This window comes from Pimephales promelas, chromosome 22, assembly GCF_988280905.1.
Source record: "Pimephales promelas chromosome 22, fPimPro1.hap1.1, whole genome shotgun sequence".
In the NCBI taxonomy this organism is placed as follows: Eukaryota; Metazoa; Chordata; class Actinopteri; order Cypriniformes; family Leuciscidae; genus Pimephales; species Pimephales promelas.
In genome coordinates, this window is record NC_142790.1 from 21,990,691 (window position 1) to 22,018,435 (window position 27,745).

Sequence of the window (27,745 nt, forward strand, 5' to 3'; positions counted from 1 at the left end):
ACATTTAAATTACAGCAAAGGAGTTTTGCAAAGTAATTTTCCCGTATGAAGCTCAGAACGAAGATGAGCTCTCCATCAAAGAAGGAGATATTGTTGCTATTGTCAATAAGGTGAGCATGGTGATTGAATACAAAATTGTATTGTATTCTAAAACCAATAAAATTTGCTATAATTATTCATTTTCATGACCACGCCCACTGTAAAATCTCATTGGTTCAAAATTCCTCTCCAGATAACTGTACAGTATATTGAGCATCAAATATGTTCTGATTCACTTTTCTGCTTGCAGTGCGGTTGACAAATTGTTACTGACATCATCATGTCAGGCTTGGTTAGAACACAGACAGACTGTTATAATGTGTGCTTTCATTGTTTATTTTTGTGTGTAGGATTGTGCAGATGCTGGTTGGTGGGTTGGAGAGTTGAATGGCAAACAGGGAGTGTTTCCAGACAACTTTGTGAAGTTATTCATTCCTGAAGTAGAAAAAGAGGTGAGATCCTATTTTTGTCTCTCTTTGACGCACTTTAGCTGTTTTCAACGGGGAGCTCCCGTCCTGTTTGTAAACGGGCCTCAGTCTCTGAGCGAAAGGAGAGCTTTGGTGGAATAAACACACACGCACACACACACTCACGCTCCCCTCTGCCCTGTATTTTTGCCTCCCTCCTCTTACCCTTTGCCTAATTAAGCAGCATGTCCTTTGATGTTTGCTGTTTGGCCTGAAGCCGGGATTGTGTTTTTATAGGACAAATGTGTACGTTTTAGAATGAGTTTTAAAGGGTGATCATTGTGTTAATGAGTGTACATGTGTGTTTTAATAGGTGTACTGTGTGTTTTAACTGTGTGTGTGCTTACAGAGACCTAAGAAACCACCTCCTCCTGCAGCACCAACCACTAAACAGGTCACAGGTAAACTCCTTTCCTTTTCCTTCTGCATTTTTCTTCTGCAGATGTAAAAATGTGTAGTATACAGGCAGAGTACTCTATATGGGGTACTGTATCCCGCTATGCATTACTCTCGACTTAACCCTTTTCCGTTTCTTGTGTAACAAATGTAAGTAAATGTAAATCATTTATTTCTGTCACTAAATGAAACATGCAAAGTGGTCCTATGAAGTCATATAAAAACAAGGTATTGGTTTAAAAAGGATTTTTGAAAATCCATTATATTATATTATTCTGGCTCTTCCTTTTCAGCTGTCCATTTAATGATCATTGGAATCTATCATAATGATTTTCTTTGTCATAATAGTGTTCACTTGTTTATGCATATACAGTATGTATACACACTTACTCAGACATATAGAAATAGACAAGAGTTCCTCTTCCTCTCGTTCCCTTATATCTTCTCTTCAGAGGTTTTGAAACTCGGCCCACGTAATCTTTGTATTAATGTACCATGAAATTGGAGTGAGAAACAAAGGCTATGTCTAGAGGGAACAGAGATTATGCAGTATTTATTTTCCAACACTAGTATATGGAGTAGTGATAGACAGATATTTGACCATTTTTGCATTATCAACCAATTTATATCAATCAATATTGTTGAAAATTGAGTGTTCATATAATTTCAGTGCTTTGCTTGTATAACCGACCTGCTCCGAGAGGGATTCGAAGTGTATCTCGAAGATTCAAAGTGAATCTCTGGTGTGGGAGGTGGGCTCGCTAACAATGGTGCTAAAGACTGCAGCATCTAGCGTCAGTCGCTAATACGCCTCTTGAGACCAGGGGAGTGAGGTTTACACGCCTAGCTCTTACTGGCCTACGTTCGTAACACTCACCCCCCTAAATCTAATGTAACGGTCCTATTCGACCCGCTCCAAGCGGGATTCAAACCGGGGTCTCCGTGTGGGCTGAGGTTTACACACACAGCCTTACTGGCCTACGTGACACCTGCAATTAATTGTGTGATCGGGTGCCAAAGTTTGAAACTGTTAATGAAAATACTTATTTTTCCATCACAAAATATATTATCAGCATAACAATTCAAGTAAAAAGTTGAATTATAAATATTAACATGGATTTCACACTGTCTCAGTCCTGTAAAATAGTTATATATAATTATAATATAACATAATATAATAGATTGTAATTTAAAACCTGTTTTTAACTGTTGCATGCTATAAGATTTCACATGACCACTTTATTTTTGTGACAGAAATAAATGATTAAATCCTTCTTGATGGCATTTGTCCCACTGGAAATGGAAGGTCAAGACTATAGCATTATGGGATAACTGTATACCGCAATGCAATACTCTTGACTTTACCCTTCTGCTTTTATGTGCTTTTTGCTTCAGTGACCGCAGCACTCGAGCTGCATGAACTCCACAGGTTTGTGTGGTCATGGTGATCATATTCTCCTTCATGATTTGAGAATGATCCAAAGAACGTCTTCTGTTTCAATGGAAGCAAGAACATCTGACTGTCTGTACAAAGAGTCACATGATCAGTGTCACAAATGTGTTTATATAATTAGTGACTTAGAAATAGTGCAGAGTCTAATTTATTGTAACGTTTCTTTGTTTATTTATTTTTAATTTTTTTAATTGGATTTCGAACCCTAGATGTTCAATTTGTGCATGTTTCCAATGAGTCGGCTTTTGAACCCTCATATTGTGTTTATTGATCCTCAGACAAAAAGACAGATGCAAGAAAGGTTCCACCAGAACGGCCCGAATCTCTCCCACACAGAGCTGAGGAAAAAGGTTGGAAGCATTTTTCAGATTTATTTTGGTCAACTCTTATTCTGTTATTTAAAACTTTTACTTGAAACTTGCCTGCCTCTAAAGGGTTTGGATTGACATAGTGCTTGTGTTTTCAAAATTGGAATAACATTTTCTATATCTCTGCTTTGACAATCTCTCTTTTAGTTTCCTGTAAACATCCATGTTTGACATTTTATACCTTTTAGTAATGATGATGTCAGTGATGATAATGGGTATTACATGTAGGTGAAGAGTCGAAGTTGGGTGAGATTCTAAAGCCGTCCCTCCCAGTCGTCCTCCCAAAGAAGCCTCTTCCTCCGAAGAACAACAACATGTCGAGTCGACCGTCGTCCCTGCCACCCAAACGCCCAGACAGACCTGAGAGACCAGCTGTACCCAATATACCGTCAGTCTCACACACATGACCAACACAAACATGATCACAGTCATTCATCATATCCTAATGCATCATTAGGGTTGGAAACAAATGTTTAAAATAAAAACATTTAATTGTAGCTGAATACCATGAACCAAAATTGTTACACAAGGAACTTTTTTTTTAACTAATATACATTTCAAGCATTAAAGACAATTACAACACTCACTAATTAAAAAAGGACAAATAAACAAATTAGCAATCGCACAACTGAACAAACAATTGAAATAAACAGTGTTTTAAGATTTTCAGGTATTCAGGTACAAAAACTAAATTAAATGTAAAATAACACTGCACTTTATAAAGAAAACGCACATTGCAAATATACTTACAAAAGTTACTGAGGCAAAAACAGCGAGTGAATTTTCTCTTTGTCTTTTGTTGTTTTATTAACTTTATTATGAGACGACAGCAGGAATATTGGGCTGCTGTCACTTTAAGAGCTGCACGGATCCAATAAACTGTTACACATGCGTTTGTCAGCTGTTTACGTTTATTTAAGATATAACAGAAAACAGCGTGTCAGTCTTCGTGTGCATGAATGGTTTAAAATCATATGAAAATACACATAAAGGAATCGATAAGAGGAATCGAAATTTTAAGTAATTTTAATTGCCTTTTAAGTATCCAATTCCAGAACGGGAATAGATTTTCGATTCCAAAACCTATGCATTATGATCTTATCATGTATCAGAGTATCAGATGATATTCTTAATTTTTACACTAAGATCATTATTATTTTAATGAACTCAATTAGTGTCATAATTAAACATTAACAGATAACATTAAACTTTTAACAGATGCATTTACACTAAATAATACAATTAAAATACCTTATTTTACATAACTGAGTCTCAAGAATCAAACATTTTATTTTTGAACGGATTCATTTAGCACCATCCAAATTACTTCCATGTAGTGATTCCAATGAATCAGGGAGTCATTTCATTTTAGAATGGATTGATTTAGAATCAATCAAATTACTTTGTGCAGTGATTCCAATGAATGAGTGAATCATTTCTTTTTTGGAATGTATTCTTTTTATATAAAACCATCCAAACTACTTATGTTCAGTGATTCCAATGAATCAGACACTCATTTCATTTTTCAATGGATTGATTCATAACCATTCAAATGACTTCTGGTTGTGAATCAGTGAGTCATTTTGTTTTTGAATGTATTCATTTAGAAACATCCAAATGAACCAGTTCACTAGACTGAATCAGATTTCCAATGCTACATACTGTATTAGAAATACTATTCATCCCTCATCACATTATTACTCCATTTTATTGTCATTTCCAAGAACATTTGTGCTATTTCTGTGTTTTTACTAAAGCTCATTCTGGTTTAAATATCTTTTGCACAGTAGTGACAGTCCGAAGACTGACGGTGTGGCAGCTGACCGAGGCTCTGCAGACAAATCACTCGATATCGGTGAGTCGCTATTCAGAGCTGCCATTCAATCCAGAATATCTCATGACTAATAAGACTTATAATAATCCATATCTAATACGATTAAAACCGCTCTGTCCAACTCACTTCATTCGTTTTCATTCTGGAGATGATGGTCTGGCGTGTTTTTTTCCTGTGTCCGTGATGCATATGCACGTGTTATATATGTGGTCCCGTGTGTTTATCTTTGTATTCGTGTGACTCTCGGCTGAAGATGTAGAAGACTTCGACTCCGTCGTCTTATCCACAGAGAAGCTGAACCACCCGACCGCATCACGGCCCCGGGTGATGGACCGGCGGCCGCGATCGCAGATCTTCACGTCTGTGAGTCCACAGATATTATTTGTGCATTTCAGTAATTTTGTTGTGCATTTTTGTTATTTTATTAGTTTATTTTGTATATTTTTTTATATATATATATATGTACCCAGTGGGCACTGCAAGTCAATGTACCGTAACATCAAAAAGACGAAGGACAGTGTTGTACTGACTTAAAATTTTGCATGAAAATTGGGTCAAAATCCAACATTGATTTTTTTTGTGAGCCTCCAACACTGGACCACTGTTGACTTTTGGTTGCTTAAAACCATAACTTATAACTAACAAAATATCAAAGTGTAATGATATTATGATTTACAACATTAGCATTATGACGTTTAACAGGCGTTGACTTTGTTACCATACCTCATGACTAAATGTTGGTGTTGGATGTCAATTTGATGTTGGGATTAGATGTTTGGAAAAGTAATATCACAGTTTAAAACCAACAAAATATCAATTCAGCTGTTGTCCGTATTCTGCAGCACATCAAAATGACATTGGCATTGAATTTTTATGGTTTTAGTTTCTTTTAACTGCAATAACTCTACCACACATGCTTGTTTGTTATTATTTTGAACTAATCAGAGTGTCAAGTCAATTACATTTGGGGGGGTTTCACGCCTATCAGATGCAATCAACTGACAAAGTGTCATAGATTTGTGACTTTTACAGGTGTTCGGTGTTAATCCGTCAGATATGATTGTGCCATTTGCTATGTGTGAACGTCACATGGGCTTACCTCGCTCTGCCTGTCTATGGGTTATCTGGTCATGATTGCTTAAATATCTTTCTATTTCCTAGTCCTCTCTCTCTAGTCCTGACCTCCTGGACTCCCCATCTCCAGAGGAGGAGAGGAGAGACAAGGAGATAGGAAAGGAAGAGCAGGACTCATTCACTCCCAAAACTATTGACAACTCCAAGAAGATACCCAAGGCAGTGCCAATCATAACAGTAAGCCCCCTCCCCTCCCCTGCCAGTCATCCACCCCTCTTACACCCTCCTCTCCTTTTGCATGCACATCCCTGTCCTACCACAAGGGAGCACCCTTGCCATGCATTTTTATGTACCGACACAAAATATTACTTTTGGATACTTGAGTCACACTTTTAAATTATTTCTTTAAAAATTCTTACATTTTGAAGTGTGATTTAGAGGGATCGTTCATCCCAGAATTAAGTATCGGTCATTATTTACTCACTCTCATGATGTTCCAAACTTGTAGACTTACTTTCTTCTGTTAAAAAAAAAGAAAATTATATTTTGGAAAATGCCTCTTATAAAATATGCCCTTTTTTATGTCCAAAGAATGAAAGTCAATGAGGTCCAATAGAGCGATGCAGGGATTTTTAAAAAAACCCAATTTTATTTTTTCATTGGCATTTGGATAATTGTAGAAAATAAGCTTTGGGACTAACAAAAGTTTATGATTCTTTCGCATTTTGTTCATCTTAAATCATAATCTAATCTTGGAAACCTAAATACAAAACGTAAGCTATAAACAAACTACACCCTGGTCACATGACCACCAATATTAAGCTTCCCACAACACTTTCAGTCTTTATACAAAAAATGTTCGATGTAAAATAGTTTGCAAGAGAACAATTAAAAACACAGTATATCTGTAAAAGCAGATTATAGAGAGGAGATGAGTTTATTTTTTCGGTGTGATATTTAATGTCCCCAGCACCTTCTGTAGTCCCATTTAGATGCTTTTAAAAAAAAAAAAAAGTCCTGAGCTTGTGTTCACCAGGCCTTATTTCAAGCATTTAAGCAAAAACCCACTGGATAATGGAGCCTGAAGTGCTTAAATGCGAACTCTTTTCTAGGTTTTCACCTCCAAATAAATTTCGATCCTGCAGCACTCCATTTGTGGTTTTGGACCCCATTGACTTTCACTGTATGGATAAAAACGGTTCTTAAAATATCTTCAGATGTAAAATAGTCAATCAGATTTTGGAATGACATGAGGCTGAGTAAATAATAATAAATTGTGATTTAAGGGTAAACTATCCCTTCAAGTGTCCAAATACTTTACGGGTGCCACTCACACACTCTCACACACACACAAAGAGAGACTGAGGCCCGAAATGGAAGACAAACATCCGAGAGTGATTTTTTTTTTTTTTTTTGAAAAGCTCTTTTTCTGATATCTCATGGGGGTGTTCCACAGGGTCCTGAGAAATCGTCTTTACCCCCTAAACCAAGTGTCCCTCCATCCTCTTCTGGGTCCAGTGGGGCTTCTCTCCACCAGGGCGCCGCTGGTCTGCGGCCCCATTCCCCTTCCGTTGATGCGAGAGGGAAGAGTGAACAGGGTTCCACGCTGGACGAGCTCAAAGCACAATTACGAGACCTGAAAGGAACCGTGGAGCTCATGAAGAGCCAGCACAAGTATGAACCAACGGGATGGGGATCAGGGGTGTCCAATCCTGCTCTTGGCGGGCCACTGTCCTGTAGAGTTAAGCCCCAACCCCAATCAAACAATGTCTGACTAGGCAATCTAGAAACATCCAAACTGGCCTGTTGCAGAACAGTGGCCCTCCAGGAGCCTGGTTTGATGGAAGACAGATGGAGTGAAGTAGTGAAAAAGGGGAAGGAAGTATAAAGAGAAGGAAATTATAATTCAGTATATGGAAGTATAGAAGGACATTTTTGAGATTAGCTGTGGGATGAATGAGTTGATTGACTGATGTCTTTGTAGATGTGACATGTACTGTAATTCCCAAACTTGTTTTATCAGACAAGAAATCAAGCAGTTGGTGAGTGAACTGGATGAGGAGAAGAGGATTCGTATTTCACTGCAGGTGAGGGGACATTAGATCAGTCTCTAACCAGGTGCAACACGATATAGCAATATTAACTAACATACACTGCCCACCCAAAAAAAAAAAGTCGTCGCTTTTTGGATTTAAATAGGCAAATGCTTAATCTATGGATCAGTATTGCAGTGATTGTTATGTTTTTAGCATGTTAAATGTTTGGCAAAAGTTCTTCTGACTCTAATTGAGTATGTTGATTTTCATGTAAGAAGATATATCATGGCCATATTCCGAGATGACAATGTCAAGACTCATCAGGCTCAAATTGTGAAAGAATGGTTTGGAGGGAGCAAGAAGAATCATTTTCACACCTTAAAGTCCAGACCTTAAATTCATTGAAAGTGTTTGGGATGTGCTTAACATTGTCAATACAAGATCTGTAAAGCCGTTGGAAAATAATCTTAAATCTTTAATAAGTGTTGTTTATATTTCCGATGACTCCTCTTTGTTTTATGCTTTGTTTTAGATGGAAGTGGAGCAGATTAAGAAATCCCTGTCCAAATGAACTCAAGCATGCTGGATGTATCAGATGAAGGATCTGGCTGAGGTTCAACACCACAGCCCGAGTAGATTGTGCCAAAAAAAAAGAAGAACAATGTACCAGAACAATTGCATAAAGAAAACATCTGTTTACCCCCCAAATCACTTGTACTCTTTCAGCTTTCGTTGTTTTAAGAAGCTTATTTTTGCGTGTTATGCTCAGAGACTGGGCGCTGACTCACAGACCCGTTGCCCGGGTGTGGCCTTACGGTGGGTCATGTGATTAAAGGGTGGCGATGACCCACACCTGGAGACGGGTGATAGCGGTTGCTATGGGGATTAGCTGGTCTCCTGCACAACTGTGACCCCATCACCCTCTCTAGTACTGCCTCTGAACGCTAGTCAAAGAACACATGAAATGAAGGAGAAAGCAGTGTGTTTTACTTAAATACTCTTCACCTTAAGTTCTTTTCTTTTGACTTGGAGGCCTTCTGTTATTTTCTTTATATGCAAAGATGCGTTTGATTTCACACCCCTTGCGGTTTCCACATGCAGCAAAACCCACGTTGAGGCCTTGTTTATTTGGAGCATAGTCTTACCTATTTCTTTTACGTTGGTGATGACAATGAGAAAACTCACGTTTTGTTTTCTTGACTCGTTTTTTTTTTTTTTTCTTTGAAATCTTCTATATATACTTTTATATTTTAATGTACTAAATACAATAATGTGTGCAGATTTTATTAAAAAAAGAAACTTCAAAAAAGTGATTTTCTGATTCTTTGTTTTTTTATAAATGCTTGTGTCCTCTAGGTAGTGCACCAGGGTCAAGTATGTTAATCTTATTGCCTGGATTTATTGAAATGTATTATTTAGAATTTATATATATATAAAAAAAAAATCAAATAATATAGACATATTTTAAGGGGGTCATGGACTGAGAATTTGACTGTGAATGTTTTAGCAGTGCATTATTTGTTTGTGTTTGGTGCATTTCACTGTGGATTATTTGGTAGTGGAAATTTCTTTGCAGGCTTTGCAAACATACCTTTACGATATGGATCTGCCAGCAACGCCACAAACATGTAAGTAACCATGTTTATTCTAATGCCTGTGATCAGTGATTTCTGATTTGTAATTATTCAAGATTATCTTGCTCTCAAAATTGCTCAATACTGTTTATGCATCAGAAAATCAACCTTAGTGATCAACTTCACATCATTTCTCTTAGTAGGATGAAAATAATCGTATTTAAACTGATTAAAGTAGGCCATTACACTGAAGTCACACAGCAGACATGCCCCTTCAAATCATTTTGAACGATGATTTTGAACCATGTTCAAATCAGAGGCTAAAGTTCATGGCCCCTTTAAATGTAAGGCTTAAACGAATGTCAAATACATAATAATAATAATAAATAAATAAATGGTCTAATAGGTTGTCTGACATTTTATTAATATATATTTATTTGAAATATATTTATGAAGTGCAATCTTTGAAGTAGTTTTGTTATGTTGAGTTATGCACTCACACTGTGTGTGTGTGTGTGTGTGTGTGTGTGTGTGTGTGTGTGTGTGTGTGTGTGTGTGTAATATCCAAATTATTTTTAACCAGATTTTTTTTTTCTTTTTTTTTTAACTAAAGTTTTTTCTCATCATCTTAGTCATCTTTATTAACCCACAAAAGAATCTCATTTGAAAGAAAATGTAATTTCTAGAAAGATAATTTCCCTTTCCAGACTAAGTCAGAAGCCTACATCAAACAGCTGATCTTTGATCAGATTATACATTCTTGTACATCTTTTTTGATGGGGGTTTGTGTATCATTTCAAAGGTCATGCATATGTGAGATGTTTTATGAAATGAAAGTAATTTTAAGTTCAGCTTCTATAAAAGATAAGATCACTCACATCAAGCGGCTCCGATACATACAAACATTCAGTCGGCCCTCAGAAGCGCTTACTGTCTGCATGCAGCTATATGGACCCCTCTCTCAAACACATTTAAGACATTCACTGATATCATTCCATAGGCATCCGCTTCTCTTTATGGTATTTGATCTGGTAATTGAGGATCAGGTCTCCTAGTTGCTGGCCACTGAGGCCTGCAGATAACTGTGTCTCCAAGGACGGTCACATCACTAATGATGCACAAAACCAGGAGATGTGAGCACACCTCAGAAATGTTTTAGAATGCAGTAGGTATGATGTTTGGGTCAATCATTTGAAAAAAAAAAAAATAGGCTATATATTTATATATATATATATATATATATATATATATATATATAGGCTATATATATATATATATTGCATTTGATAATGCAGATGTATAAAAGATAAAATATCAGTACATTTGCAGGTGGAATAATTGAAAACATGCAGACTTTATTCATAAACAAAACATACATCATTCGGAACCCTCTCATGACACCTTTTGTCTAAGAGTAGAGTTTGCATGAATGAGGAACTATAATAGTTCGGCATTTCGCCATGCACAACCACCATTTTTTCCAAGTAGTTTCTGTCAATGACGCCAGTATAGCCTATTGCTTGACGGCATTTCTGAAGAAATAATCCTGTGTTGTAATTAAAATATATTTTTGTAATTTGTGTGCGTTAAAGGATGTGTTAATCGTGCTGAGTGTGTCCCTTCATGACCTCGTATTGTCTGTTTGTAAACAAATGAAATAGGCCTAATGATAACTTGTTAAATTATTCTTTAAATGGCATTCCCTTAAATAATAAGAGATATTTGTATAAATATTTTATTAGTGGTAGCAGTAGTAATAATATAACAATCACAATAAAAAAAAGCAATGATCACAATTATTATTCTTGTTGTTATTTATATTTTCTATTATTTTTAAAACTGAACCGCTCTAGACCTTCATTTGAGTGGCACTTAAAATTTAAAATTTGACCACTAACTTATTTTTATATATTTACATTTTATATTTATAATTATATATGCAGTGGTAAAATTACCCAGTTTGTACAAAAATTGTTAAAATATTCAATTAATTAAATATATTTTTATACGTTGACTATAATATGCAATTCATATTATGCTGTTCAATAGGTCTATTTAAAAAATGAATTACAAAATAATTCATTTAGGCAACATCAATTTTTTTTTTTTTTTTTATTGAAATAATTATACATTACAGTAAATAAAAAAATACAACATAAATTCAAATAATAATACAATAAAAAACAAACAAACAAAAAAAAAAGAAACCGGTATGAGATTTAGGCAACATCAATTAGTACAGCTGTCACCACCGTTATGACGTCACGTTGCCGTTTTGCGCCTAATGAAGTTTAAAAACGTGTAAGCTAATTGTTTACCAGAAGGCATTCGTGTCAATGAAGAGTGAGATAAAATGTGAAATATGTGACGTGTAAAGAGAACCAAGGTAGGCCTATGTGAATATTTTACAGAATATTTTCATGGTGCGTAATTTTTTAATTACGAAAATAATTCTGTGTAGGCTATTTATGAGTCATAAAATGCTATTAAACACCGAAGCAAAAGCAGTCGGTCGCTTTATTAGCCTACCAAAATGTGTAAAATGCTATTTCCACCGCTTCATTGTACACTTCAAACGTGATGGATTGGAAATGACAGAACTTCAGAGGAAAAATTACAAAAAAAATTACTGTTAGTGAGCGTGCCAGCGTGGGAAAATGAAGCCTTGCAGTGTATTGGAATTGGTTACTTCCAGTTTCTCAATTCTGAAATGAAATGAAAACAACAGAGTAAACCAGTTTGGCGAACTTGAGCCCTGGGCTATGTGGACCTGGTGGTGGGGGTCTGTTTGCCATGCGCGTATCGAGTTTTATATTTAGACATCTGCTCCAGATGATTTAATAGAGACTGTAGCTACATGCAGCAACAACCGCGAGACGTTCCTCGCGCAAGAAACTCTTTTGAAATACGCCTGATCGGAAGGACAGGCGTTTGAGGAAATGATCGGATCAGTTTGCAAAGAGGGCAGGAGAGATGACTTCCTCAAATAGGATGGTAATGCCCGTCTTCGGAGACATTGAGTGCGCGGTGCGGCTTAAGTTTGTCTGACTTTCCGCGTTAATTCACAAGAGCTGCATTTTGTATAATTGCACAACCGCTGGCACAAACGAGATAAAACTGGACCGGATTGTAATATGTAGTGATGCGCGCTGCTTTAATGCATCGCAAGACGCTGGACGTCACATCCACGCGCCTTTCCGTGCCACAGGTGCGCACTAAACTCTGGTTATTCATTATTGATTAACGGCGCAAAGAAAAGGAGGAACGCGCAGAGGGACAAAACAATTACTCGCAGTATGGAGATCATGTCCAATCAACCCACATCAGAGACTGGTGGCGACCACACCGCAGCGGTTTCCATGTCTGCAGGCGTGGAGAGGACTGATGTGACCAGCCCGAGTCCGGTGACCAAACAGAGGTCCCTGCGAGCGGTTTATGTGCTGAATGATGGACTGAAGGCAGTGGCCGCGAACAGCCCGGAATCCGGGGCGCTCCAGTGTCTCCAGCGCGCCTGCGACGCGGAGAGTGCCATATTAACTACAGTGACTTTTGGACGATTAGACTTTGGGGAGACAACTGTGCTTGATACCTTTTATGACGCAGGTGAGGCACTTCAAGGCAGGTTTAAGAATGCTCGAGGCTATAGTTCTAGAGCCCCCCAACACTTTACCCTTTGGGTGTCTCTCTTATCTGGCACACCCAGTTCAGTTCTTGGAGCCTCGAACAACGATGTGCTGGATTGTCGAAACATCCAAAAATGTGAAATTTTGGAGAGCTTCTTGGACCAGGACTTCCATAGATAACATGCAGCTCTGCAGGATGGTGCATCTCTATAAGAATTCAAACTCATTGCCAGTGGTCGTAAGATTTAGAGCATGGGTGTGCAATTGAATGAAATTCAATTGAAACTTTGTAAGAATAGTAATACTAATGACACTACTACTATAGTAATATCATGCAAATACAATAATATTAAAAAGTTATAAACAAAACTTTATAAAACATTAATATATATAAATATGTAAAATTATAAATGATAAATAAATGGTGGTCCTGTTATATGCAAATCTAGTTGCTCTCTTATAATTAGTATAAAAAGGTGAATATTAGTAATACTGCACCATCCAAAAAAAAAAAAACATGAAATAATCATAAGTAAAACAATATAACACAAGAAAAAGCAACCATTATAATTATTATATAAATATTTTTTTTACACACACACACACACACATATATAATAAAACACACTATATTATATAGATAACAGACAGAAGGAAAAAAGTTTCTCAAAAAGTAATTATGCTAAATTGTTAACGGTAATGTAATGTAAGGGATCAATGGGCTTTCCTATGGGAAGACTACTAAAAGTTCAAGGCGAACTCTTTCAAGGGATATTAGGTGTGCTTTTGGGATCTTCTGCCTACAGCACATTCCTTTCCTGGAATTTACTCGCCAGGTCTAGTATGATGTCTCTCTCTCACACACACTTTCTGTCTCTCGTAGGCGTGGCTGCACGCATTACTCTGAGTGATCAAAATATGTTTACATATGAGCTTTAGGAGGGTGAGAAAATGGGAATGTTTTTAAGTTTGATGCTGTGCCCTTTTGTGAATCCAGAATTCGCTACAGCATGGCTCATTTACAGCACTTTTCACTGAAGAAAAGTGCATTTCAAAGCTAAAACTTTGAATTCTAGTTCTGTAAAAAGTGAACAAAACTCTATCTCCAGTACTATAGACTAGTCTTCTTGTTATTGTATTTCCCTCTTCTCCTCTTTATTAAGAATGTGACGTGAGTCATGCATCTCACAGTAATACATCAAGTCTGGTCTTGTATTTTTGAGCGTTTGGTGCATGGCTTTTAAACATGATTTCAGATGTTTGCATAGTTACTTTCAGCAGAGTAAGCACAGACTGTGTTTGACTGGAAACGAACAAATATAACCATATATAGTAGAACAAATATGCCCTTAGGACTAACTTTAAACAGACAAAAGGTTATTTAAAGAGTTTATAGTGTGTGTTGTCATGGATAGTCGTAATAAACAAAAGAAGCTCATGAAAATGTTTTCTTGTTTCATGCTTAAAATTATGCAAAACCAGAGTGTATTATAATGGGATTCTGCATTATGTTCTCCCCCCCGAGTGCTTACTGTGTCTCTGATTGGTTGCAGACATTGCAGTTGTGGACATGAGCGATGTGTTCAGACAGCCATCCCTGTTTTATCACCTCGGTGTCCGTGAGAGCTTTGACATGGCCAACAATGTCATACTCTACCACGACACGGACCCTGACACGGCACAGTCCCTTAAGGTGAGAGTCTTGAACACACTCATGAGCCAATTGTTTACTTAGACTTCTGTTGACCTACAGTATTATGGCCTTTTACAAAGTTTTGATTTTGTTTTTTAAGGTCTACTAGAATAGGTTTTCATGCTTGAATGTTCAAAAAACACCTTACTTTTCACATATTTTACATTGTTTTAAAATATACTCTGTCAGTTATGCTCTGTTTAGTTCTGGTCTTTAAGAAACCCCTCCTTACAAAAATGTGCAATGTGCTCTGATTGGGCGGCTAAACCAGTGTTTTATGATTGGTCAACTGCTTCGAGCATGTTTCGTAAATGCCACTCCTCTTATCATTACTGCAAGTTTCAACACAACTCAGCGAGGCTTCAACCCTTTATTTTGCATTTGCCTTGAGGGGAATTATTTAAATGCGGGATATTGTGATGTGTACGCTGGAAGAAAACTCAAGACTAGTTTCAGGGGGTTCAGAAACAGTATGCACTGATATAGATTATAAGTTCTTAGTGCTTTATAACTTTGCAGACCTTTTTCAAGCTCAAACCGCAACATAAACACTAAAGAAATGTACAAAATCATAATATATCACCTTTAAAGGTTCTGTGTGTCACTTTTTAATGTTCAATGATTTTAAGAAAGCCATATGTAGTCTGATTTTCCCTAAAATAGTAAATACTGGTTTAAATAATATTGATTTAATTAATAGTTTGAGTTTGAGTAGGACTAACAATGGAAGATAGGAAACCTGTTTGGTCACAGTAAGTATTTTGCAGTTGTGTAGTGCTGTAGATTGCAGGAAAATTAAGTGCTACACCTTTAAATCAAGCTAATTATAATAATTACTACAGATGTTTGAGACTAAGAATTATCTAAAACCACAATCTTACCCCTAAAGAAAATCCAATAACACTTTACAATACAGGTGCACTAATATGCATTAATTCACGCTTAAATAATGCACAGATAATCACGAGTTAATGTATGACTCATGAAGAACTAAACCATTAATTAATGATTACTGAATCAGCAACTAATAAAGAGTCTATATGATTAATAGATTAAGTAATACATGAATTGCTATTAATTCAATGTGTCATTGTATATTAATTCCTTAATAACATATTTTATTAACTAATAGTGTAAATTAATGTGTTAATTACCACAATTAGTCAAAGCTATGCACTTCAACTTCCAGTTGTCTGCTTTAATTAATCATTAGCTAATGATTTGCAAAGGTATCGTTATGTTATGACTTTACTTGTTGGGGCACATCATTATTAACTAGTCATTTAGTAATTGTAGCAATTTGCACATGAATTTGCACTAACAATGAAGTAATTAATCATGTATTTATGCATAGTGTACATGTCATATTATCTGGAAGTTGAAATACAAGGCTTTGGCTCATTCTGGTAATTAACACTATCAGTTAAAAAATGAGTTATTATGGAATGAATCCACAATTACATATTTAATTAATAACAATTAATGTATGAACTAATACATTAACCTTACAGACTCTTAATTAGTTCCTAATGTGGTAATCATTAATGAATAGCTTAGATAATCATTAGTTACACATTAATTAAGTATTATCTGTGCATTAGTTAAGCATGAATTAATGCTTATTAGTGCACCCGTATTGTAAAGTGTTACCTAAAACCCTGTTTATTAATAATAATAATAATAAACATTTATTTTGCCCTAAGACATCCACAAAAAAGGCTTTGTCTTATTTAGCTAGCTAATATCTTGAAATATTCAAGAAATTCTTTTGGCCTTCAAAGATGTCCATTAAAAAAAAAAGTTGTCTTATTTAGCTAATTTTTAGAATTTTTAATAAAATATAAATATTGAATGAACTACTTTTCACCTAAAAAATGTTCACAAAAAGAGACTTTGGGCCAGATTTATTAATAACTCGCACCAGTACAAACTCTCATTTGGCGTTCCAAAACTACTGTAAGGATTTCCTTTAGGCACGCAGTGAAAAACAGGGTTATTTTTATGGCTGACTGAACTGCACATGCATTAAAAGGAGTTTCCCTTTCAGTTAAACTCTTTCCTACCCTGAGAATAGCAGGTCAGGCCCGGCCGCTTGCAGTGGGCGGCCTGTTTGTTTGGATGACAAAGATACTAAAAGAGACTGTAAGAGCCTGAGGGCTCGAAAGTTGTAACCTCCCATTGATCCTTGCTAGTATTTGTATGGTGGCACTTAGAAAAAGTTAGGACAGGAATATGTAATTCCTAAGTTGGGGGGTGGAAAAAAAAAATGTCATAATGGCCTAAAAAGCATGTCTTAAACCAGCTGCTCTTGGTAGATTGCATTGGTCATTGTGGAAATGATCCAGCTGTGTTACTTTGGAATTACATATTCCAGTCATAACTTTTTCTAAGTGCTACCACACTAATACTAGCAAGGATTGATGGGAGGAGGTTAACCTTACGAGCCCTCAGACTAGTATCTTGGTCATCTGAACAAAGAGGCCGTCCACTACTGACCTGCTATTCTCAGCTTAGGAAAGAGTTGATCTTTTCTGGGCACCGGACAGTAGAGCTGCCTGAACAACACGGTCTGTATTCCAGCTAAGGAATGCTATCAGCCCAGGACAGCTGCATGCTCATAGAGCCCACATTGCCACAGAGACATCGGAAGGCATGTGTTCTAGGCTAGCATACCGAAATGATGACAATCACACATGGGAAGGAGCGCCACACGATCTGTTTGTGTATTTGTTAATGTTCTGTCACGCTGCTGTCCAACTGATTCAGTCCGGTTTCATTCATTCATATGGCCATCAGTCATGGAATAAGTATAATAAATGGCATGACAGCAAAGCTTAGGTAGTCTGGGGCTTATATAAGATAGTCCTGGACAGTCCTAATCCTTGATTATGATTGGTTGAGCCACATTCAAAGCTGTTGAATTCTACAAACATACACCTGTGAACGCATTAGATCAATATTACTGCGCCATTATGTCCCTGTGTTGCTTTTTCTGAAGAACTATATTGCTTGACGGAAGAGTTGTTTTTGTGTTTATTTTATAAAGCCTTGCCAATATGCCCTGTGAAGTTACAGTATGGTTTGAAGTGAATTTAGAACAGCTTTGCTCTGCATCCTGCCTAACAACACTGTTCTAAATTGACTGTAAACCATGGCTTCTTGAGGCTTATTGCTTTAGTATGCATGCATTTTTGGAAATATTCAGTAATTATTTTCTTTTCTTTTGTTTCTTGCATAGGACATGGTGGCACAGAAAAACACAGTAAGTATCAAAAGGATGTAATCTGATGAGGTTTGGAGTCTGTTGATGGTGTGCCAAGAGCTTTGTGTATGAGACTATTTTTGGAGCTCTTATGACATACGTTTACGTGCTCTTCTGTGTCAGGCCTCGAAAATATATTTTATTTATATCCACTTCATTTGGTCGGCAGATCATTTCCAGAACTCTTCTTTATGCACATACAGCACACTAATCTGTGAGTGGACACAATGTTCTGGTGGGTCGCTGTGTCCAGTCGTGAAGGATATTGTGTATTCTGATGAAGGGCTTTCAAGGTGTCATGGCTCTCTGAATTAATGGTTTTGAAAAAGGAGATGGTCGTCAAGTGTTAGTCTTTAAATAAACCTCTTCTGTTGAATGGATACATAGAGGAATCTGATCTTTTATAGCAGCATTTTAAAGCTATGTGTGTCATTGAAATGAGCCAGACACAAGCAAAAGTGTGTTAACTTAATATTCATTAGGAATTATTCAGGCATCTTTCTTAGGAATTGTTAACTCAAGAATTCTGACATTATCTACTCAACCTCATGTTCCAAACATGTATGACTTTCTTTGTTCTGTTGGACAAGACTTTGTCTCTGGTTTATGGTGAGTGAAGCTTTCAAGCTTCAAAAAATGCTCCATATGGCTCATGTCATGGGCTTCTGGTGTCATGTGATAGCTTTGTGTGAGTAACAGGGTGACATTTAAATCATTGACATTGACTTACAGTAACTTGATCACTGTGTGAAAAATAATTCATGAGTAAATTATAAAAAGACCAATGAATTGGAGCAACCAATTCATTGAAAAGAGTCATTTCCAAATGGCTACTACTTCTCTCATTAATGTACCAAGGATGAAGCTAGGGTTTGCAGTGAATTTGCTTGTGTGTATTTGACAGCTTAACATAGTTTACTACTGACGGTACTCGGCGTCTGACAGCCAGCCTTCTGTGCGAATGCTTTGGATGGGTGCGCTCAGAAAACCATATATCAGAAGTTAATGGCTTTTAAACTAATGCAGATAATAAACTTTCATGATGATGAAGAAATGTAATGTCACGTGACCCTGATGTAGATGATAAATAAAAGCAGAGTATCCAAGGAATAGATATCCATAATAAAGGCTAGATGTCTTATAGCGGAGTCTCTATCATCATCACTGTCGGCCATCTTGTCACAGGCAAGCTTTCTGGCGGGCTTTGTGGTACCTGATGTAAGATGAGTGATCTGCACGAACACAAATACTCTTATCTCATTGAAGTCTTGACGGATTTACAAATTACAAACTGTGACAAGATGGCTGAGAGGTGCGGACGTCGATCTCCATTGGCCAGCAGCGCGGACAAGACATCTAGCCTTTATTATGGATATCTATGATCCGAGGCAGGTGCTGTACAGGCTCTGCCCTCTTCTGGAAAGTGGTGTGCTCATTTGCATTTAAAGATAGATGCACATAAAAAAGCATGTTTTTCTTTCCCTCAAAAATTTGAGCTGAAACTTCTCAGACACTGTTTGAGGACACCTGAGACTTAAGGCCCGTACACACCGGGACGAATATCAGCACGCGTTATTCGTCAGCGTTTTTCAACACGTTTTTTGTGTTCACAACCAAGCGATTTTCGCTGATGATGAGCTGAGTGAACATGCAAATTCATTCCCTGACATTAGATGGCGCCAATTTGCTCTGCAATACCACTCCATAACAGTTCTCTTTTATCAAGATGTTTGTAGTCGCAGTCGCGTTTGTCATATCGTTCTTTATGTTCTAGCACCAACGAGAACAGAAGCTCTACATTCATCTTGCCTTGCATCTTCCTTGTCTTATTCCTTCCTGGCTGTGTAGACGGCGACGCGTATATCTTCTTCACCGTTGCATATGTGTGCTTGGCAAGACCGTTTTGTATTTGAGCGCCCCCAAGTTATGTTTTACTGTCTCTTCAGAAGCTCCAAACACGTGAGCAAAAGCGCCGTCTCATTGGTTGGATAGGTTTTGACGCAGCGCGTCAAACTAAAAAACCGAACCCGAGGCATTTTTTTTTTTAAATGACGCTTTTACGCGTCAGTGTGAACACTCAAGGCCGTTACATAGTCAACGCATCGGTACGCATACGCGTCCGCAAGGCTATGCATCGCTACGCTTTGGCCGCCCTTATGCGTCGATGCGTAGCCAAATGTGTCGTCCTAGTTTTTGATACGCGACGCACTGATGCACGCTATACTATGCGTATCGGTGGGGGCGACATTGCAAGAATTGTACATTAATTCAAATATATCATGTTAACAGAAGAAGAAGGTTTGAATACAATGGCGGGCGAGGAGGAAAAATTATACAAGCTTATACGCGTTCATCCGCATTTATTTGACAGTTCATCACAATTAGTACACTCAAATAAAATTGCGTTGGAAAATGCCTGGAGAGAGGTTGCAATCACGATGGGAAAGACGGGTGAAAATGGACTGGAAAAGTGCCCGTGACAAATTTACCAGCCTGGTTATATGAATTAATGGTTTATGGATATGAATTAATGAATTAAAATACCAAATTAGTTAAAATGTGTAATGGTTTTTACAAAGTTAAATAATACCAAATTATAAAAAATGTGTAATGGTTTTCACATAATACCAAATAAGTTAAAATGTGTAAAGTGTTAAATAATAATAAAAAACTCATGCCCGTGACGCTTGCGTCTGCTTTTACACTATGAAAGGGAGCGCGTCGCTCGCGTCACTCGCGTTGCTTGCTCGCGTAGCTCGCGTTGACTATGTAACGGCCTTCACATTGGCGCCCATTGTTTATTCACAAGGCGTTAAATGTCGGCGAATGACGCGCGTAAAATTTGTCCCGTTGTGAGGCCTTTACATTACATCTTGTAAAAAGGGGCATACTTTTTTAATGTAGTATTTAAAGTTTATTTCATTTCAGCATTATTTCATTTCGATTAACAAAACATTTTTGTAGTTCTAATTTTTATTCAACAATAACCCCACTGCCTCAAACAAAGGTGTTATGCGGTTTCTCAAGCCTTCTCATACAGAGCATGAGTTGTACAAACTACATCTTAAGTTTTTACATTTCTTTGAAGCTTGAAAAGTCAACTTCCTATTCATTGTAAATGCATGGAAAAGAGTAATGACTAGAGTTTGAACAACATGAGGGTGAGTAAATGACACATTTTTTTGTTATGAACTTTGCTTTTGTCTTACTCCTTCGACTTTATTTTCCTTTCTTCATTGAATACGATGCAGTGTAGTGTATATTCTATATCTGTCACTCTTTTTTCTCTTTTCCTTTCAGTTCCCTTCACTGTTTGTTCTCCTATTTTCTTTCTTTCTCTCTATCTCATGTGTTACCTGGAGTAGGCTGCAAGGCCAGTTAAAATAGGCTTCCCATGGGTCCAGTTGCCTCCTGAGTACAGGGGCTCCAACCTAAGAAACAAAGTAGGTACTGCGAGTGTGCTAGTGCATGCTGGGAAATTTCAATATATACACCACTGATGTCTGTGATCCTCTCAGTCTGGCTGACATGTCGATTTAGAAATGAAAAGAATCAGTCAGTGAGTGAGTTATTTTTTTGCTGAGAAACAGCTTGGTTAATTTTAATGGATTCTGAATGTTTCTGACCCCATTTTTGGACCCCATTTTAAAAACCAAAATGCAGCTGAAGAGTCTGAGAATTTTAAATGTGCTCAGTAGCTATGATTAGAACTAACTCCTGACAGTTTAAATAGTCTAGAAGTATATGGTGACCAGTTAACTTGAAAGAGGCTTTAGGTGACCCCTTGCATTTGAGGTGTTGATGTGGCAGATTGCTAAGATGTGCTTCGGCCACCTCCATTTCACTCTGGAATTCTGGGACAGTACATGATCACAAAGGTGTCAACAAGATTTCCTTTGGCACTTCACATCTCTTGGCTGACATACAGCTGCTGAGTACAGTACATGATCACTAACACAGAGACATTCAGAGGTTCAGACTTCAAATTCCAGTGATCTCTAAAGTGCCCCTACCAACAAAGAATAGGTCTATATAGCATTTTTCACAGATTTAGAATTTGTTTCTCTTTCTTAGGCCTCCAGTGGGAACTACTATTTCATCCCTTATTTGATGACGCCCAACAACGAGTACTTGTGCTGTGAGAACGTGGCCCAGCGTAGAGCATCAGAGTACATGCAACCCAACTGGGACAACCTTCTTGGACCTCTGTGCGTTCCGTTGGTGGACCGCTTTGTCAACTTACTCAAAGACATTCACGTCACATCTTGGTATGACCGCTCACATTATGATCACTCTTGACAGGATGCCCCAGAAGATCCTTTACAGAGTTACATAACGATGTCATGCCATGTTTTGCTGAACATAAATCAAGCAAACATCTTCTATTTTGGGATTGTTATAGATTTGTTCGACCACATCGCGTTGCCACTGTAGTGAAGAAATGGGACTCAGCCCAAATGGGATGTAGCAGTCAGATTATATAATCCTCTAAAAAGACATACACAATTTTTTTGGCACTACAGTAGCTACTCTAACAAGCATCGGGGTGTCCTTTCACCTAGACGTCTGGTATCAAATTTTAGAACTCCAGCAGATTGCAATGCCATGGTTTCAGCATTCTGTTACATAGTACACTAGTCTAAGTGTAGATAGATTTTTTATACTATTGCTAACCCACTTTTTAGCTGGCTAAGAACACGTAAAGTACAAAAAAACGAATTGTTGTTGCATAATATTTAGATGCATCAGATGGTTCCAAAAAAAGCTATGCAACTACCATTTTGGTGTTTGATAAAGTTCACAAAGCGATCGTAAAACTAATCTATATGAATTGAGCGGTTTGGTCCAAATTTTCTGTAGAGACTCGATCGCTTTATATGATGAACAGATTTAATTTAGGCTTTTATTCATATATAAACATTGATCACATAAAGAGAAGCAACACTGAACCTGCTTGATGCACGGGAACAAACTGATTTCATAAAAAAAATCTTGATTTGTGTTATGAAGATGAATGAAAGTCTTACAGGTTTGGAACTGCATAAGCCGGGCGAGGAATTACTGAAAGAATAAACATTTCTGGGTGAACTGTCCCTTTAAGAGGATATCTGAGGCTCATAGTACCTACAGATTTCTGAGTATTTGCTAAAGCCTTTTGTAAATTCCTCCCTGACAGTGCTTCTTACAAAGACACGCTCCTGAACGACATCCGAAAAGCTCGAGATAAATACCAGGGTGAGGAGCTGGCCAAGGAGCTTACTCGGATCAAACTCCGCATCGACAACACTGAGGTTTTGACTCAGGACATTGTAATGAACCTGCTTTTCTCCTACAGAGATATACAGGTATATACTGTAAAGCAAAAACACCTAAGCATTAAAACACATTACAGCTTGGTTTTAATGGTGCTTGGTGCGTGTTTTCAGGACTATGATGCCATGGTTAAATTGGTACAGACCATTGAGATGTTGCCCACCTGTGACTTGGCCATCCAGCCCATGATTCAGTTCCACTATGCTTTTGCGCTCAATAGGTGACCACAAATCTGCATTGTGTGGTATATTCTCCTATTCATATGCTTGGCAAACAGACATTTAACTTATACAGCGTTTGGTCTCAGGAGGAACAAATGCATTTATATTTGTGTGTGTGTGTGTGAACGCAGACGAAACAGCCCTGGAGATCGAGAGCAGGCTTTGCGTGTGATGTTGCAGGTTCTTCAGTCATGTGAGCACCCTGCACCTGATATGTTCTGCTTGTGTGGGCGCATCTATAAGGATATCTTCCTCGACTCTGACTGCAAGGACACCAAGAACAGAGAGAATGCCATCCAGTGGTGAGTGAGGGAAATGAGCTGCTCAAAGCTCACTTTTCAAAGGTCATGTTATTTTTTTATTTTTCTTAGTGAATGAAATCCTTTAGGTTGGGCTCTGGAACAAATATCTGCATGATTTGTGTTATTTTAAACACCCGGAACATCCTAACACCCAATTTAAGTATGCTATAAAAAAACACCCAGAACACCCGGACAACCTCATTAAATGTGCTAAAACGCCTAGAACACTCTAGCAACTGCATTAAATCTGAAGTAGGTGTACTGAATATGCGAATAACACCCAGATAACCCTAGCAGGTGCACTGAAACACACAGAACGCTCCAACAACTGCATAAAAACACCTTAGCTACAACACTCAATGTGCTAAAAATACTGAGGAGAGCAGACACATTACATGTGCTAAAAACACCCAGAAGACTCTAGCATAAAATGCACTAAAAATAGATAGATCGCCTTAGCAGCTGTATTAAACACCTCGATAGGGGTAAAAAACAGTTCAAAATTCGTGACCAGCTGTATACTGTTAGCGAACATCCCAACGTCGCCACCACAGCTGAGAGTGGCATTTAGATGAATATGTAAATATGTGCTGCGTGCTTTCACAAAACAGAAATGAGAAAACAAGCATTTTTTTAAAGAAATCATAAGGATTTCATGTGGATATGTATGTGCACTCCAGTAAAGTCACGTCGGTAGATTACTTTAAAGCAAACAGCTTTCCTGTGTTAAACATGAGAAACGGTGTCAGTGCCTCATTTCATCAGAAGGTCAACTTCATTTTCTACTATAAAGCGGCTCACCAGTGGGTTCATGTTTTTACCCACGGACATCTGACTCCAAAGAAACTTCGAAAAGACGTCACATCACTTTTTCCGATTTCGCTTGAAGTATATAGGGACCTTAAATGTGCTAAAACACCCTAATAATTACATTAATTGGGTTAAAACAGCAACACATTAAATCTACTAAAAAACCCATCAATTACAGTACACAGCAAAGCACTGGAATCCACCTAGGGCACTATTGTTGTGGTGATGACTTTACGTTTCTTTAGAAAATGTTAATGTGTGTGTGTTGTAGGTATAGAAAAGGCTTTGAGCTGCAGCCCACTCTGTATTCAGGCATTAATCTGGCAGTGCTGCTTATAGTGTCCGGACAGCAGTTTGAGACTTCCATAGAGCTCAGGAAGATCGGTGAGGAAGAGCACACTTTCTGTATCCTGTTTCCCCCAATCCATTCACTTCATTACGAGCACAGCTCCATCCTTATCACTCTCTCTCTCTCTCTCTCAGGTGTGAGATTGAACAGTCTGCTGGGCCGTAAAGGCAGTCTGGAGAAGATGAATAACTACTGGGATGTGGGGCAGTTCTTTACTGTCGGCATGCTTGCCAATGACATCCCCAAAGCTGTCCAGGCCGCAGAGAAACTCTTTAAACTCAAACCACCCATATGGTACATACACAATATACCTGTAGAATATTTATTCTATACGTTAAGTTTAAGAAATAGAGTTGGAGCTGTTGCCAAACAGATGTGTCCAGATGCATTTCACCAAAAGGCTGGAAATACGAATTTAAATCTGGCCACATCCTCCTTTTACTCAACTCAACTTTCTAAAATGGCAAAATTGGGCTTTAATGCAACTCGCATTCATTTAATCTTTCAGGTACCTGCGATCAGTCGTCCAAAACCTTCAGTTGATTCAGCATTTTAAGAAGCAGAACACTGAGCATTCTCCTCAAAGAGAGAGACTCAACTTCTGGATGGACATTATCGTGGAGGCCACACAGGGAACCACAAATGGGCTCCGTTTTCCGGTACTAAACCATTAGTGTCCTATCCAGGACTACAACTGAATTGGCCGAACAGCATTTAATAGACTCGTCCCTTTTTCCATTCCGCAGGTGTTGATTCTGGAGCCGACTAAAGTGTACCAGCCCTCATATGTCTCCATTAACAGTGAAGCTGATGAGAAGAATGTTTCAATATGGCACGTGTCCCCTTCTGAGACGGTCAGTGGTTTATGTAACGTCATGTTTGCTGAAAATTTTTATTTTGTGTATCATTGTTTGATTTTCCGAACTGGTTGCAGAAGGGAATACATGAGTGGAACTTCACAGCATCCTCCATTAAAGGCATTAGGTGAGATTCTGTCTATCTGTCTCTACTTTATTTCGGATAAAAAATACAATAGTAATTTTACAAACTATACATTTTATTTGTAGTGTAATATAATATACAGTTTTAATATCATCCAAAACATGAAAATATGTTGTTTCAGCTGCAATTCTTCCATTTAAATGTGATTTATTCATGATCTCATGCATCCTCCCACTCTCTAGCATCTCAAAATTTGATGAGCGCTGCTGCTTTTTGTATGTCCACGATAACTCGGATGACTTCCAGATCTACTTCTCCACAGAGGAACAGTGTGGCAGGTTGGTGTTCAGGTCAAGTTTCTATAAAATATAGAAATATGAAATGCAAATGTGATGTTTATCTAATGTCATGTTTGGTTGAATTGGATCATTAAAGGTCAGAAGCAAAGACATTGGTTAATAAAGTGAGATTAAATACATAAATAAGTATATTTGTGTAATTTACCGTTAATCATTGCAGGTTTGCTTAATATTCTGAGTTTGCGATTCATTATTTGTATCCATTTTGAGGAATACTGAATCTGTTTTTGTGCAAGTGAGATGAGTAAATGCCTGCTCACAGCTACATCACCCATCATGTTTACACAGCGCACACAACGCCTCTGCACTTACTCTAGATTTCTCTCAACATGGAGATTGGAGAGGTGTCAGTCAATAATTGAGAAAACAAAATAGCGTGTCAAAAAAACATTTCAAAGAAATTAGTTACTGGTTATTTGAATAAAAAGTAATCTGCTTACTGATGTGGGAATGGTTGTCTCCTGTTTGAAGGTTCTGCTCCATGGTGAAGGAGTTGATCACAGACGGATCAGGAAATGCTGTCGAGCTGGAGGGTGAGGGAGACGGGGACACCCTGGAGGTGAACGCTTGACTGACTAGACTAAAAACTAGTCGATTCTTGTTGGATTTGTGTGGATTGGTGTACTTAATTCCTGAATTATTCTGTAGTACGAGTACGACTACAATGAAAATGGCGACAGGGTGGTTCTAGGTAGGGGAACGTATGGAGTGGTCTACGCAGGGAGAGACCTCAGTAACCAGGTGCGCATTGCCATCAAAGAGATCCCAGAGAGAGACAGCAGGTGAGATTTTTTTATGAAAACCTTTTTGAAAAGGCCAGCACGGATGTTCACCAGCATATGTTGTGTTATGGATGCTGGTGTTTCCATCAGGTGACTTAAAGGGACAAAAATAGTAATTCTGTCGTCATTTACCCTCATGTTGTTCCAAACATGTTTGTCTTTCTTCTGTGGAACATAAGATATTTTGGAAAATGTCTCACTTTTTTTTATTTTCCTCCATACAATGAGAGTCAATGGGAAACAATGTTGTTTGTTCCCAACCTTGAGAAGAAAGCCATACAGATTTTTAATGATATAAGAGTGAGTTAGTGAGTGAGTGATAATGTAATGATTAACAATAACTTTAATTAACGGATAATTATATTTAATGAATTTAAAATGTACAATTAATTAAATTTTGTAAATGATTTAAAACACTTTTTTTTTTATAGTATTTTCTTCTTTTTTTTATAGCACTATGATGCATTTCCAACTGAAATGATATTTAACCAGAAAACATGTTGGCTAGGACATAATTTGATCAATTTGGAGTTGATTTGATTGTGAAAAGTGGTCCCTGTATGACAGACAGAAAAGGTCTTAGAGATGGTCTTTTCAGGAGGGAAGATGAATAGAGATTGTAGGTCTACAATAGTAAACCGTGATACAAATAAGTGATTTAAAATCTACAATGTTGTTATCGTTAGTAATAAAACTATTAGTAATATTTTTTAAATAAAAAGTGTTTTTGAAATGTCAATTGAAATAAAGTTAAATAAAATAAAAGATGAATTAGAAAAAATGTAAATGTTGCCATAGCAACTAACAGAAATTAAACAAGTTTAAAGAAAGAAAATCTGAAATTAAAG

General features: G+C 37.5%; 2 protein-coding genes across 6 annotated transcripts in view; both read left to right on the top strand.

Moving 5' to 3' along the window:
- Positions 1-8,980, top strand: part of sh3kbp1 (SH3-domain kinase binding protein 1) — a 42,075-nt gene extending 33,095 nt beyond the window's left edge. For 2 of the 4 annotated variants that reach the window (XM_039684998.2, XM_039685000.2), the window contains 11 exons: positions 16-110; positions 390-491; positions 856-907; positions 2,634-2,705; positions 2,952-3,111; positions 4,511-4,578; positions 4,811-4,920; positions 5,719-5,868; positions 7,088-7,305; positions 7,655-7,718; positions 8,200-8,980. In XM_039684998.2, the coding sequence (XP_039540932.2) occupies positions 16-110; positions 390-491; positions 856-907; positions 2,634-2,705; positions 2,952-3,111; positions 4,511-4,578; positions 4,811-4,920; positions 5,719-5,868; positions 7,088-7,305; positions 7,655-7,718; positions 8,200-8,238 (1,130 nt within the window). In that variant the 3' untranslated portion in view covers positions 8,239-8,980. The remainder of the gene's footprint in view (positions 1-15; positions 111-389; positions 492-855; positions 908-2,633; positions 2,706-2,951; positions 3,112-4,510; positions 4,579-4,810; positions 4,921-5,718; positions 5,869-7,087; positions 7,306-7,654; positions 7,719-8,199) is intronic. The other 2 variants (XM_039684999.2, XM_039685001.2) reach the window with 2 other exon arrangements.
- Positions 8,981-11,992: 3,012 nt separating this feature from the next.
- map3k15 (mitogen-activated protein kinase kinase kinase 15) overlaps positions 11,993-27,745 on the top strand; it is a 32,329-nt gene continuing 16,576 nt past the window's right edge. The window contains exons 1-16 of one of the 2 annotated variants that reach the window (XM_089125621.1): positions 11,993-12,844; positions 14,418-14,557; positions 17,796-17,819; positions 21,185-21,262; positions 21,894-22,087; positions 22,996-23,164; positions 23,246-23,352; positions 23,485-23,655; positions 24,737-24,849; positions 24,949-25,108; positions 25,323-25,473; positions 25,561-25,668; positions 25,749-25,798; positions 25,999-26,094; positions 26,587-26,674; positions 26,764-26,897. In XM_089125621.1, coding sequence (XP_088981747.1) covers positions 12,538-12,844; positions 14,418-14,557; positions 17,796-17,819; positions 21,185-21,262; positions 21,894-22,087; positions 22,996-23,164; positions 23,246-23,352; positions 23,485-23,655; positions 24,737-24,849; positions 24,949-25,108; positions 25,323-25,473; positions 25,561-25,668; positions 25,749-25,798; positions 25,999-26,094; positions 26,587-26,674; positions 26,764-26,897 — 2,090 coding nt within the window. In that variant the 5' untranslated portion in view covers positions 11,993-12,537. The remainder of the gene's footprint in view (positions 12,845-14,417; positions 14,558-17,795; positions 17,820-21,184; positions 21,263-21,893; positions 22,088-22,995; positions 23,165-23,245; positions 23,353-23,484; positions 23,656-24,736; positions 24,850-24,948; positions 25,109-25,322; positions 25,474-25,560; positions 25,669-25,748; positions 25,799-25,998; positions 26,095-26,586; positions 26,675-26,763; positions 26,898-27,745) is intronic. The other variant, XM_039684837.2, reaches the window with a different exon arrangement.